The sequence below is a fragment of the Macadamia integrifolia genome, chromosome 10, assembly GCF_013358625.1.
Source record: "Macadamia integrifolia cultivar HAES 741 chromosome 10, SCU_Mint_v3, whole genome shotgun sequence".
NCBI classification, from domain to species: Eukaryota; Viridiplantae; Streptophyta; class Magnoliopsida; order Proteales; family Proteaceae; genus Macadamia; species Macadamia integrifolia.
This window is the reverse complement of record NC_056566.1, coordinates 22924793-22939933: the sequence shown is the minus strand read 5'-3', so window position 1 is coordinate 22939933 and position 15141 is coordinate 22924793. Positions and strand designations below refer to the sequence as shown.

Sequence of the window (15141 nt, the reverse complement as noted above, 5' to 3'; positions counted from 1 at the left end):
TTGAGTATTTGAGGGTTGCAATTACTAAGGTTTCACTTTAGAGTTGGTTGGATCTCAAATTCAGAGATATCTCCAATTCTATCCCTTATTTTATTTTCATGCAATCCGATCAACTCTTACTTCTCTTTAAGTCCTAAGTTCCCAACAACCACCGCTTAATTGGAGATTCAATTGAGCATGTAGGACTTACATTAGATGCTCTAATAATTTCTAATGGACAAACTTTTTATACTTGATGCATGTGATTCCCTCCAGATCTGTCTGAAAAAAGAAATGGCTAAAAAGGGATTCCTTCAACATTGGATATCTGTAACAAAGTGATCTTAAATTGCCAAGTAAAAGAACCTATGAAAGAAAGAGTTGAGACTATCAAGCAAACCATTAATACCAAGAATATAATATGTTCTACAAGTCTTTCAATCATGTTCAATTAATTTTCTATTTTTGTGATATGCTCTCTTACATGAAAGCATTACATTGTTGTTTTTATGAACCTTATAAGAAAATTATTTTTGATTACACAATGATGAAATTGGTGATTGTGATTGCATTATCGTTAACAAGCTTATGAACTCCGGATTTCTTGGTTGTAACTAAGGCTATAGAAAAAGCTTAAATAGAAAGTACGTCAATGTCGTTCTCTCTTCAGAGACTCCAAGATTGTTTTCATCCACATTCAAGGTTCCTAAACTAAAGAACCCATCCTTGATAGCTTGTAACTAAATCTCTTAGAGAGACAGAGAGACATTTTACTAAAGAGAGGCCTCTCTCTTACCATTGATTGTCTAAAAATATGTTGTAATTGTCTTATCATTATTTGAAATTTAATAGTCATCTTAAATTATTAATTACTTTATCATATATGATAGAAATACATCTTTCTCTCTCTCAGCCACGTGCATTTGCATGTGTCCTTTTACTAGTGTATATATATATAATCAACATCCCTAATTAACTCATATTTTTCAGTATCAAATGTTTTATATATATATTAAAAAAAAAGATTCAACAATTAAATATTCAAATACGATAAAAATACACATATTTATTAACTATACAGTAGAACCAAGCTCACCAAAGAGGGACTAGAGAGTGAATTTAGCGTCGAGAAAACACCAGATGTTGCCATGCGGTATTATCTTCCTGGGTTCTATGCATGGTTTCAAAATCCGAACAGAATTGATTGAATTAGCCAGTTCATATCAGAATTGGTACGGATTGATCCTGTCGATTCAAATCAGATTTTGAGTTTTAAAACCCTAGTTCTATGTCATTGGATGGTTTGAGAATGATTGTGGTAACAAGCAAATTGGCGGGATGGATAATCTCATGTCAAACCAATGGGAACATGGGAAGGGGTGTCACACAATTACTATGTAAGGAGAGTCCAAGCAGAGTTTCAAGTATCGGTATTGTATTATATCGTATCATATCGGCATTGATTGATATTGATTCGATTGATTTGGATAGGTTACCTGTATCATTTCAAGGGTAAAACAGTAAAAAAAAATTTATTTAAAAAAAAAAAAAAAAACATAGGTAGAATGAATCGATACTCATCAATCCGATTTGATCCATACCAATACCATCCCCTAAATCCATGTGTAAGAAGAGGGAGACAGTGTTAGAGAAGAGAGAAGATATGTTTGATTACATTCTCATAATAGATTCTTAAGTTTAGAATACATTCAAATCGAGAAAATAAAATAGAAACGAATTTCAAAATGTATTAAAGATCTAAAATCTATTCTCAAGTGTTACGGCATGATTTAGTATCGTCATAATCCATCAATCAATCCTTAACTTTTGATAGGTAAACCTAATCAACATATAACTCAGAAGGCAAGACAAACGTTTTTAATTCAATTCTATTAATTAATTAGGTTTTCTTTAGACGTTTTAGGCACCATTTGATAACGTTTCTGCTATTTCAGTGCCTAGAAACTACAGAAATGGCTTTTCAAGTTTTCGAAAACAAAAACGGATCATTTTATGTATGATAAATCTATTTCTCGAAAAGTTTTTTTGTAGATATAATACCATTAAAAAACCCAATAGTATCGTGGAATGCCCAAAAAGGGAAAGAGGTCTCAGTTACTTCTTTTTAGGTTTAAATAGTTGAGAGATTTATTGCGCACAATAACCTTTTTTTTTTTTCTTTCTCTCAAATTCGTTTCTAGAAACAACGGACTTGTTTCATCAAAATCGTTTCTAGAATTATAAATAGACATAAATTTTGATTTATGTTTCTAAAATCGGATGAAAAAAAACAACTTTATCAAACGCTTTTTAGGTTGTTTTCTTCGTTTCTGAGAACAAGGAAATGCAGAAACGAAACATTATCAAATGGTACCCTAATCTTTCATTACGCGTGTGGCTGTTCTTGATGAGTTAGTGTTGGGTAAGGTTACTTGCCGTGTTTTTAAGTTCCTTTTCCGGCAACAGTCTTCATTGAAGACCATTACTGGAAATTGAAATCTCTATTATCTTCATTCTTGGCCCCACCCACCCCCACCAGGCTACCTCCCCTCCCAACACCTTTTCTTTCTGTCACATTCACATACGCATCTCCACCGACCCTGGGACCCAGCCACCCTTCCAGGCTTGCGAGACCTGCTCCAATTGAGTATTGAATATATTTTTGATCAATCAGACAGCTATTGTCATCCTGTGAAGATGAATTATGGAAAAATAAATCAACCGCATACAGTTGAAATTTGAATACCATAGCCTTCCGTACAAGCGATCTTGCAGCCCCGTGACCTAATTGTGCAGCATCCCCACAGCACCCAAACTCACCTATGTCACATTCCAAAAAAGTTGCAACAAGAGAGAAAAAGATAAAAAGAAATACTGTTTAAAACCGACTTGGATCGGATAAATCGGCCGAACCCAATTCCAATTCCTGCCATTCTCGAGTGGCCGATCCACGTTAGGTTTCAGGTGGAATCTGGTTGATTCCTGACCGATTCAGGCTGATCCGGAATGGAATCACAATAGAATCGGCTGGACCTGATTCTTACACCAATTCCTTGTTTTAAAACCCTGGTGAGGAGGGAAGAATAGCTCCAGATTATTACACTGAGTAATAATAATAGTTATTAAAAAAAAAAAAAAGGCATGTGAAACAAACTGTATTAGAAAAATTTATACAACAACATAGCCTCATCCCAAGTAATAAACAAAGAAACTGTTGAAAGCACAGTTGAGGTGCATCTTTAATCAGGTTAGACTCTCAAGAACTGGAGAGAGAGGGAAGGAGAAGGGGGGGGGGGGGGGGAGGAACAAATAGTAGAAACACAAAAATAATTGAGAATACAAGATTAATGTGTCGAAAAAGAAAATGTAGCACACAACAAAAGAAAAGGGGCAAGCTTATATTAGCTCCATGGGTCATCCCAACCTTTGGGTCCCTCTCCTTTGACAAAGTCTACAATGGCCTCTACTGTTTCTGCGACCCTGTTTGAGAGGGAATGGTTTCCCCATTCAATTTCAACTTTCTCTGCTCCACCCATAGCTCTGCATAATCTGCACAGGAGAAAATCAAAAACATTGAAATCACAAGACAAATCATGTTGGTGGTGCAAACAAATTCCACCTGTTCGCATGTAACTCAACAAAGCCTCCAGCCCAACTACTTGGAATTGCTCCACGAACCTTTTAAGTACTTTACTACATTTAATATCAGTTAAAGGTGCGATAGTTCAGTCATTTGGGTCTTCCAAAGACCCATAGGAGTCTGACTCCACCAGAGCAGAATTAGTAAGCACCAAAAAACATAATTCAGCTGTTGTTACGGAATGAGATCCATTAGGCTATTATTGAGGGTGACCTGGCTAATCTTATACAGTGACTGTGCAGGGATGAAGAGCCATCGTGGTATTCTCATCTTTATTAGGTGCGTTCGTTTCTTAGCCTCTCAAATACAAGTTCACTTTCGATGGAGCCCAAGGACTGCTAATGAGATGGCAGACGATCTGAAAAAGCAAGGGGTCGTTCAGCCTAGGATAGTGAATTTGTTCAGCCTGGTAGAATCTGACCACCAGATTGGCCAAGTACTAATTATCAAATCACTCCATAATTTTTGGTCAAGTGAAAGTTATAACCATCAATAAGGAAAAGGTTTTCAAATTTACACAAACATATTGGGGCCTTCATCAATATCTTAAAATGCTTTTTCCCACCAAAATCATATTTCGCACTTGGTTGAGGGGAGGGGGCAGAAGAGTTAAACTTACTTTTCCACCAATGCTTTCTTATCAACATACTCAGGTACATACTCATCAGCCATGGAAAAGATTACCTGTAGCAAAGAAAAGATAGGGTTTAGCATACCCATTTACTAACCATTAACAGCCACAAAGACATTTCAACCTTTCTAATCTAATTTCAGAAAAAATTATAGCAAGAATTGCAAGCATCGTAGCCATTGGAAACAAAGTGAATGTTGAGAGGGACATGAAATGTGCTCCTAAATCTCTGTTTTGCGACTTCACTTCCTTTTAATTGTAAATTTGACCAAAATACTGGAGAGGACAAAGCAAGTTTAGAAGTCATGACAACCAAGAAATATGGCAAACAAATGCCTACCTGACAAGGTGTACTTGCCATGTGACCAAGTCTCATTTTCAGTTGGTCATCACTAAGATCTGAACTGAACATATCATCATCACCCATGTATGCACAAAGAGAATGATACCTACAAGGAACTCAACATTCAGAATTAATGACACAGAATGGAAATTAAGAGAACAAAAAAAGCAGCAATTTCCATGGTCGGTTATAATAGCTAAAAAAAATACACATCCTACCATCTGAGAGAGAGGCTTTCAGAAAGGGTTCAGAACAATGGGAAATCAACAAAATGTTGACGGAAGGGAGAAGCAAAAAAGCTAGTAGAAAGCCAAAACTAAGGCAGAAGCTTTAAGCTTAATCTTTTTGGGAGCTCAAGAATTGACAAATCAAAGAGCAGGAAATCATGACAAGGTGAAAAAATAAGTAGAATCACAATATCTTGGGCCACTTCACATTTTGGTGATTTTGTAGTGCACCTAAATATTCTAAACTAATACCGTTACCACTACTACTAATCTTATTAACACTGCTCTGATATGATTACAAACTTCTACGATTGGTTATGTGAGGTCATATTCAAGGAGAAATGAAACGAATAAATCAAACTTTAGGTGGACGATCCCCCACAAGAGAACAATTTAGGTGGACTATCGCCCCAAAAGCAGATCACCTTCTTCCTCTCACAATTTATTTCATTCCTCCCTTCCCACTCGCCCTCGTTTTATTGAGTTGACACCAAAAGCCACTTTTTTATTACATTCACTGATCCACTCGTGAGCTTGACGCAATTTATTTTTCATTTCCCAACATCTTACTTAAAATGAAAAAATGTAGATTAAAAACCATTATTGCAGAAAGAGTATCTATGTGAACAAATATGATAATGACAACCAGTGCTTTGTGAAAACTTAGTTCTGAAAGAAACAAAGGGGGGGGGGGGGGGGGGGGGGGGAGGTGGCCTACCCACCTATAGGCAGTTATTGGGGCATCTGGATTTGCTTCCCTTGGCATTAAATCCATCCCTCGGCCATCTCGTATCATGGATGAAGCCAAGTCAATCATTTCCGCTGTTTCAGGAAGAGTTGCTCTATATTCCCGGTCACTAACTGGGGCCTGAACATCATCATATACTTTTAACTACCCAAGTTGCGATGAATCATATAGAGATTTATGCACTAATAGGAAGCAAACTGATGCCATAAGCACACATAAGAAATCGCGTAACTAAATCATCAAGCATGAAGCATGGGAACCCTCTTCTCCCCAACCGCATAAAAGACCTGAAATTTTAAACAAATCAAGTGGTACTCCAGCATCATACTCCATGCTAACTTACAAGGAAACTGGACCATAGTTGTCAAGGGTCTAAGGTGCCTTGTTGACACTTCATGAGTTTATGTTGATTTATGTTTACTGTTTTGTTTTTTGATAAATATGCTTACATTATATCCTATGCTTTGTTTATTACATGTTTGTTTTCCCATATTAGGTCATTACTCGCATAATTATATCATATTTTATGGCTTTTATGCTAGATATAAGCATAATTATAACATCAAAGACGGAGTACATGATATGTAACTTTAGTCACAATATGATGGATAACGATATGGTGAAAATTGGAGAGAGAGAGAGAGAGAGAGAAAGACCGCAAATATATAGGGGCAACCGTAAATAAAGGTGGCATAGAGGATGGTGTTTCATAGAGAGTTAAAGTGGGATGGATGAAGTGGAGAGGTACGACCAACGTATTCCTTTAAAACTTAAAGAAAAATTCTATAGGACTGTTGTACAACTAGCTGTAATGTATAAGGTAAATTTTTGGGTTGTTAAGAAATGTCATATAAATAAGCTATGTGTAGCAGAGATCAAGATGTTAAGATGAATCTGTAGGAAAACTAGAAAGGATAAAGTAAGGAATGAACATGTTAGAGCTGATTCGGTAGTTACCCCGATAATGATAAGCTCCAAGAAAGTCGTCTAAGGTAGTATGGCCATGTTCAACGGAGGCCTAAGGATGCTCCAGGAAGGAGGAGTAATCTGATTCAGATTGAAGGAGCTAAAATAGCTAAAGGGTAGGCCTAAAATGACCATAGTAGTGAGGAATGACGTGCATAGTCTTGGTCTTGTACAAGTATGACCTCAAATAGAGCCGTTTGAAGGGCAAGGATCCATGTAGCAACCCCATTTAGCTAAGATTTTCCCGACTTGCATTCTACCAAATATATCATCTCTTGAAAAAATCTGATTTTGATTCAAAGAAAGCAATTTTTCTTTTAGTTTTTTGTTTGTAATTAATTTTACAAGAAAACTGAAAGATCCACCGTATAAATTGAGTAGATGAAAAGATAAATCCTGTAGGAGTAATTTGACAAGTTAATGTCATTATTGCTTCACAAAATAAATAAATTTAATTTTAAATTATGACATTCAAAGTTGTAAAATTAAGATATTGGAAGTTGTCAAGTTTCTACGGATTAAATGACATTACCACATGGAATAATGTCAATAAAGGACTTAAAAATATTTTTGGAAGTTGAAACTTGAAAAGACTTGTTAGAAGTTGAAACTTAAGAAGTTTTATTAAATAAAAGTTCATTAGAATTTGAAAAGTTATTCTTGAAAAATTAATGGTCTTTTGATTACCATGTCTATTTATTATATTTTATGTGACTTAATGACAAGCCAAATATTTATTTTTGGCTCATTACTAAGCCACCTCATTTTTTAGCTTATAAGTTATGATAAACCTAGCCATTTATTATGAAGAAATATTTAACCGAGCTAAATTTCATTGATTGTACATGAAATTTTTTTTATATTTATTATTGGTCTTTGCTTTGCATTTGGGTAAATTTTGTGTTACATCAATTTAAATTAAATTGAATTAATGTATGATATTTATTTAACATCAATTTTATTGAAAATTGATTCTAAAATATGCTGCATATACCCAATCTGATTGATTTCAGTGACAGTATAGGTTTGGGCATTTGTAGTTGATAATGTTGGGGATGCCTAATTCATTATTCCGATACTTGGACATGATGACACCCATCGGTTAATCACATGGATGAGATAGGATTGTGGATAGGCATATGGACCCCGTGTGTCGATGCTAATCGGATGAGACAGTTGATCTTGCATAAATTAAATTCTTTCCTACGCCCATTGGATACGGAAGGGGTTTGAGATATCATTGGATTTGCAAAGGCTATTTTAAATAGTATTGAATTGAAATATGGTAAGAAATCAAGCCAAAATATTGGAGGCTTGTGGGAAAAGTTCATCAGAACTAAATTGCTAGAAGGAGGAGATGCTAAAGAGCATGTGAACAATATGATTGCCATTTCTGATGAGTTAGTTCTTCAAGGAATACCAGTTGACAAGAAAACAAAAATATCTACTATTTTATCCTCTTTGCCTGATTCTTATGAAACTGCAAGGCAAATATATTTTGTCTCTGGGCTGAATTGGATTGTAGATGACGTCCTGTCCAAGGTCATTGGTCATGAAGATGCTAAACTTAGGAAGAAGGATTTTACTGTTAATGCTATAGAACAGAAATCAGAAAAACCCACAAATGGAAAGAAATGTCAGAAGAAAAAAATAGCTCAACAATAGGAAGCAAGATTGGCAGAAGCAAAAGAGAACTAGTGTGAAACAGGATGTTGAATTTAAATCAAGGTAAATTGTTTGTTATTTTTGTAAGAAGCCTGGACATAAGACGTCTCAATGTTACTCTTTCTGAAAGTCTGTTGGAAAACCCCAAGGTATGTTTGCCACATTGATTCTAGATGAGATTAACACAACAATTGTTAAGTCTAGATCTTGGTGGGCTGGCTCTAGAGAAATTGTGAATGTTTCTAATACCTTACAGGGGTTTAAGCAACTAAGGAGAATAAGTGATAATACCAGCTTCATCTACATGGGAAATGATTATAAGGCGCAGATTGAAGGAGTTGGAGTTTTTGAATTAAAGTTGAATAATGGAATAATTTTTTATAGTTGATTGTTTGTAAGCTCCTAGTCATAGAAGAAATTTGTTATCTGCTTCAATGTTGTAAAAACTTGGATATGAATTTTATTTTGGTAATGGGAGAATTTTAATGAATGAAGATGGTGAAGTTGTGTTGCATGGTTTTTGTAACAACAATATGTATCAGATGCAAGTGTGTGGTAATGTTATATGTGATGTGGATGTTAGTATGAAAGATAATGTTACATATCTTTGGCATTTGAGACTAGGGCACATCAATATAGATAAAATTACCAAATTGATGAAGTCTGGCATATTAACTGAAGTAAATCTAGAAAAGTTCCCAACATGTGAAAGTTGTATTTCAGGACAAATGACTAAAAAGTCTTACACAAAAGGTGAAAGACTCTCCCATGCTTTAGAAAAGGTGCATATTGATGTATGTGAACCTATGAATCAGTGCAAGAGGAGGCTTTCTCTATTTTATTACTTTCACTGATGACTTTTCCAGATCCGTTAAGTTGAGATAGTGCTGAGTTGTATGTTGTGGTTGTTGTATTACAAGTGTTAGTCAACTGGTTACCATCCAATTCGATGACACTAGGCATAGAAATATCAGGGACATTATATAACAAGAAAACAAACTACTGTAAGGCGTATATACCTGTAGAATGGCTGCACGGACTGCTCTGGAGCATGCAGCATTTGTACGCATGTAATGCACAATATCCTAAATTTTTTGCCAAGCAAAACTTAAGTTCACATATACAAGATTTAAGTACTAAGTGCTAAACTAAGTTTAATTTAGCTATAACTTCAAAATAGTCACCTGACAGCCAGTGCTGTGCCCAAGTAACACCACTCCCTCAGAATCTTCCTTATTTATGAAATAACCAATCAGTTGATCAAGCTCCAGGGCATCCTGCAGGAGAAATAGTGCAATAAAGTTTTGAATTAGAGCAGGAAAAACCCCCAGTAGTTGCGGCAAGGCTTGTTGAGTTGTTAGTTGAGCAGAAAATAATACATAAATAAACACAGCTTCAAAATACAATATTAATCTAAAAGCGCATCCCTTTTTCTTGCCTTTTGCTTTAGTAGTTTTCTTGTCAATGGCACAACTGCACAAACAGCAAATAACGGCCTACTGTTGTACAAACAAGAGCTTACGCACTTGGGCTCATGTTATCTTCATACAAGATTCCATAATTATACAACATGAGAGATACAACTTGCCTCAAATTCATTCCAAGACACAAATAAAAAGAACCTTCAAAGACATGCATACCATTCAGACATAAACCAGCCCAGATAACTAGGTAAAAACAAACAAAGCAGATAAACATTCAACAAGATAACGTACAACTGAGATAGAATGCCCAAGCCATACTCTGTCATTATGAGCCAACCTCCGCATGCTTACACTTTCCTCAAAGACCTTTAGATATCAAATTATTTATGAATCTGAGATTTGTTGACAAAATAATAGGCCTAAACTCTAATCCCTATTTCACCGCATTTCATTGGTTGGACTTACATACCATGTTTGTTTAATGCTTCCTTCACCCCTCCCCTCCAAATATAATACATCAAGACTTTTCAATCCTCCCTACAATACAATGGGAAAACACAAAGAGTGAAAATATCATGGTTCAACATTTCGACCGAAATGGTCGACTATATCAAGGGAGACCGAGACGAAATGCACTAGTACTTATAAAAGTCCCCAATTTTGACACATTTCGACCATTTTGACCGAAATTTCAACCATTTCGATGGGTTCAACCATTTTGGTCTAACTAGGCCCTTATAATAAAAAAGGCTTGTTTCGTGGGAAAAACCCCATTTTACAAAAAATGACTTCTCTCACCCCTATTTTGACTGTAAGAGGTGGAAAAACGTAAGAAATCAACCAAGAAATTGAAATTTCTCCATCAATCTTTTATTTTATACTTCAATCTTACACAAACCAAAGTACATCTACTCAAGGAAAGGTTCTTAGAGAAAAAAAGTTAAACCCCATTTTCTACAAATATCATTTTTTTTTTATGTATAATGTACTTATAAATATAGTAGAATGATTTCAATTTTTATCATTTAGTATGCATCTTCTACATTATACATGTAGTAGTAGTACAATTTCAGTCAACGTACACTAGCAAACTTGGGTCAACACCACAAGTATCACTTTAGATGTTTTTTTCATGGAACTAAATCTTTGAATAGGTCAAAAATGTCAAAAATGTCAAAAATGTCAAAAATAGGATGTACACAAAAAATCAGACCATGAAAATCTAGTTTGGGGTTTTCCACCCTTGCAAGAAAATTTCCCTTGTTTCCTCAAAATTTTCAAAACCTTGTTGAAACCTGATATGCTGAACCTTGGAAAATATGTAACGAGGCTAGCAAGAGTGGCCTCAGGCATCGTTTTATAACGTTTCTGTTATTTCTATGTCTAAAAACAACAGAAACGATTTTTCACGTTTCTGTGCATAGTTTTTAAGGCGTCGCCTTACCAGCGCCTTGGCACCGATGCGGCCTAGAGATGGTAAGGCAGTGCTCCACCTTACATGAAGTGGTGCCTTATGGTTTTTTTTTTTTTTTAAACACATTATAAAATTACTTGATGAAGATTCCAAATATAGATTTTTTATTGGTAGGTGTATGATTTTGTTAACACTTGAGATGTATGGGATCAACTTTACTCCACCAAAAATAACCAAAACAAACAATACAAAAACACAATTCACAAACAGGGTTTGGATTTAGTCAAGGATTTTAAGAAAGGGCTTTGAGAAGGAATCAAGGAACAAGGAAGAACCACTGATCTATGCGACCATTTTGCTCCGGCAGCAGTGAGTTTGCTCCGGTAGCGGTGAGCTTCATTCTTCTTTGACAGAAGTAGAAATATAGTGGATGACCTTAGGGCTTAGGCACTCATTTTGGCATCATAGAGGTAAGTATAATAAATACTTGTATTTTTTATGTCTTCTTTTCTTTATATTTATAATTTTGTTTCATAATTATGTATTTATATCATATGTTAATATGTTATGATGATTGATGAAGATGAACTTAGTTTATTCACTTTATCGATTGTTTTCTTGATGAATACCTTACATTGGTATGAATATGAACTTTTAATATTTATTTAACATATGAGTAATAGGATTTAATTAGGATTTGAGCCAAATAGATTGGTTTTATAAAAAAATTACACAGGAACGCTTTAGTCAATAAGGCGACGCTTTATGCCCGCTTTATCGCTAAGGCGCTCCGAAAGACCCTCAAACGCCTCCGTCGTCTTACCGCCTTAAAAACTATGTTTCTGTGAACAGAAATGGATTTTTTGGTGTTTGATAAACACGTTTCTCGAATTAAGTAGGGTTAGGTAGAGACCTTAGGTTGGTGTGCGTTTTCTAGGGAATTCGAAATTCAATCCCTGGCAACGATTTAGTATAATCGATTCATGAGGGTCCAGAGAGAATTAAAAGAAATCCACAAAGGAATCGATGGATGTGGATTTAAGGCTTCCACCAGGAAAACAAAAATTTGGTGTATTCCTTCTCGTCTCCCTGGAGAACCTTCAAACTTTGGAAAGCCACCAGGTAAAGTTAATGCTGGGTTAGGAGATGCAACTTTTCATCTGGGGTCCATCGATTATTTGGCCCACAAGTTGTTCCAAGATGGAAAAAAAAACCTGACTTGTTTCGTCAAACCCGTTTCTAGACACAAAAATAAGCATAAATTTCAATTTTTGTTTCAAAAAACAGGTGAAACGAGACAGGTTTATCAAACAGTTTTTAAGGTGGTTTTCCGTTTCTGAGCACAGGCAAACGGAAAAACGCATTTCTGAAAACATTATCAAACGGTGCCTAAGTGTCTAACTTTTAAACATTGAATAGGTACCCAAATGATGCAGTACCAACAAGGGTTTACACAAGGAGAACCAAGACCAAGGTCGACCCAAGTGGCTGACTGGGTCGACCCAGATTTGGTCCAAGTCAGCCCATGATTTGGGCTACTGATGGGGTTACTAATTAGTTATTTAGTTTCTATTTTGAAGTCCTAAATTAGTTTCTAATTTCAAGTCATTGTTAGTTTCTAATTTCTGTCAAAATTAGTTTCTATTTTTATTAGATTCCAATTTCCAGTTTTTAGTAACTTCTAGCAATCAGTTTTTAGTAACTCAGATTTAGTAACTCTGAGTTACTATTATTTGTAAACCCTCCCCATCATTATAAATAAAGAAGAGGGCTCTTTTATGAGCCACGATTTTGACAATAGAGAAAAAAACTTCATGTGCTGCCGCTGGGTGAATTCCATGGTTGTTCCTTGTGTTTGATCAAGGATAGGGTTGGTGTGTGATCCGACGACTCTTTGCGGCGTGAAGTCCAAGAGGCCCTTCTCTTTTACTGTTCTTCTCAATTAATTTCAGTCATATTTTCAAGGATTAAGGCTGCTGCAACCAGGTAAGTGTTTTCTCTGTTTTCTGCCCAGAATTTCTGCAAACAGAGCATTCGGCCCCTACTGTTGGGATCAGTCCAGCCAGTGGTTTGCTCCAATCTTCTGGTCGATTGTTCCCCTCTGTTTAACTAAGGATTGATCCACTTTCTAGCTGATTCTGTTCAGCCAATAGTGAGATATTTAAAATCACCAGAATTTTGTCTTCTAGTGATCTGTCCTAACCTGAACTGATATCGGTTGGTCTGGGTTGTCCTACATTACCAAACTTCCATATTGCAGACACTTCTCAAACCTATTGGGAAATAGGAAATAGAGGGGAAGCTGTTTATATCCCATTTTGAAGCCCAAATGACAATTTAAAAAAGTGTCCAGCCTCCCAATATTAGACTTCATCCACTTTAAGCATGTCTGACTCGCCTAGGGGTGAAAAGACTTGCTTGTTAAGCTACCGACCCGATCGTAGCTTTGGGTTCAGGTGCTGTGTCGCGGCTGGACCGGGAAGGAGGGGTACAGCGAACCTCCTGCCAAGAGGCCAAGGTAGCTTGCTAAGTCTCAGCCTAGCTAACATCAGGGAAGGTCAGTTTTCAATCGGTTCGACTCATCTGGGAGCCAGCTTTGGTGGGCTAACCCAGAGGTGACACTGAAGGCCTACTTCTATTTGTGTGGAGTAAAGCTGATCTATGAGCACTGTTGTGCTAATGCGCGCAAAGGAGAGCTGGGTCATTAATAGGCATTATTTTTGTTTCTTTTGTTGGATGCCTTGATATGAAGCTTTAGTGAAAGAACACCTCAGGATGCTGCTAAAGATATAAGCTTCACAAAGTTGACCACAAAAAATGAAGGCCAGAGGCAGATTCAATTATTCAAAGCACCTAAGCGTGCAAGCCTCAAACAGAAGCTGCCTATTGAGAGGCTTTATAAAGTTGAGCATATAGGCAAACTACAAGTGATATATGCAGGCCACCAAAATGACCTTTGTTCAAACACATCATATAGTAAATGGTAAATTACTACCTCTTTTTGACTATAAAATAAATTTCTATCTTCTGCAATATACATATTTATGTAATATGCACACAAATTAAATAGGATATTATAAGGAAAATTTTCTACCATTTTACATTTTCCTTGAGGTTTTCACAAATAATGTTAATGCATAAATTTATTAGATACCTGGAAACATGACAACCATTTTCATCTTGCAGTTTCAAAATAATTCAACACAACTTCGTTTTCCAACCACTTGGAAGATTTTATTTACACGGGGAGAGGGGGGTGGGGTTCGTATGGTCTAGAATAAGGTAGCCACAGTCATTCAAAATGCTGATTCCATTTAAGCAAAAATAAAATTAATCAAGAATAAATAACTAATAACAGCAGAAAAAGAGAAATATAGAATCAGTAAACACTTCCAATCCAACTAGATAACTAAAGTGCAAAAAATATGAAGCCTAACTAAAAAAAACAAATTAGGGGGCATAGTTTCTCCAGGTAAGCACCCCTGACTCATGTGGTAAGGTTCAGGCCAATGGCACAGTCAATAGACCAATTTTGGTCAAGATAAGGATGGTTGATGATGAGAAGGAAAATATTTGAATTTGATACATGGCCAATTGAAATGGTATCCTATCTGTCCAACAATTAGAATTGCTACACCATCCACCCCCCCCCCAACTGATAGCTAAAAATAAGAGAGAAGAATCCACCAGATTCTGGACCATACGATTGAGATGGCCACAAAAATTGACAATTAAACAACTAAATGTGAACTTTGTCTATGCAAAGGTCAGATTGGCCACATTAGCCCTCATATGGCAGAACCACGCTGCACATCAACAGATGCCATCTAGAACCTAGAGAAACTTTTGCCAAAATGATATTAAATAATGACAAAGATGGTTACTTCTTTCAAGCTGGAGGTGCCATATCCGATATAAGAAGATGAAAGCAGTGGTTGCACCAAGGACCATTTTTCATTTTCCAATGCAATTGATAGAGGGTTCAAATACCTGCAACAAGGTAGAAACTAATATTACCACCAATAAAAATTTAAATGAGCAACCTTCAATCAAATCTTCAACAATGAATTAAGTTAGTGCATAAAATTAGTAAAACTGATGACT

General features: G+C 36.0%; 1 protein-coding gene across 1 annotated transcript in view; it reads right to left on the bottom strand.

Annotated features, from left to right (window-relative positions):
* Window positions 1-3121: 3121 nt before the first annotated feature.
* Window positions 3122-15141, bottom strand: part of LOC122090656 (UPF0613 protein PB24D3.06c-like) — a 30725-nt gene continuing 18705 nt past the window's right edge. The window contains exons 3-9 of the mRNA XM_042660300.1: window positions 14922-15027; window positions 9384-9476; window positions 9219-9284; window positions 5543-5688; window positions 4591-4699; window positions 4239-4303; window positions 3122-3528 (exon numbers count right to left, since the gene is read on the bottom strand). Coding sequence (XP_042516234.1) covers window positions 3381-3528; window positions 4239-4303; window positions 4591-4699; window positions 5543-5688; window positions 9219-9284; window positions 9384-9476; window positions 14922-15027 — 733 coding nt within the window. The 3' untranslated portion in view covers window positions 3122-3380. The remainder of the gene's footprint in view (window positions 3529-4238; window positions 4304-4590; window positions 4700-5542; window positions 5689-9218; window positions 9285-9383; window positions 9477-14921; window positions 15028-15141) is intronic.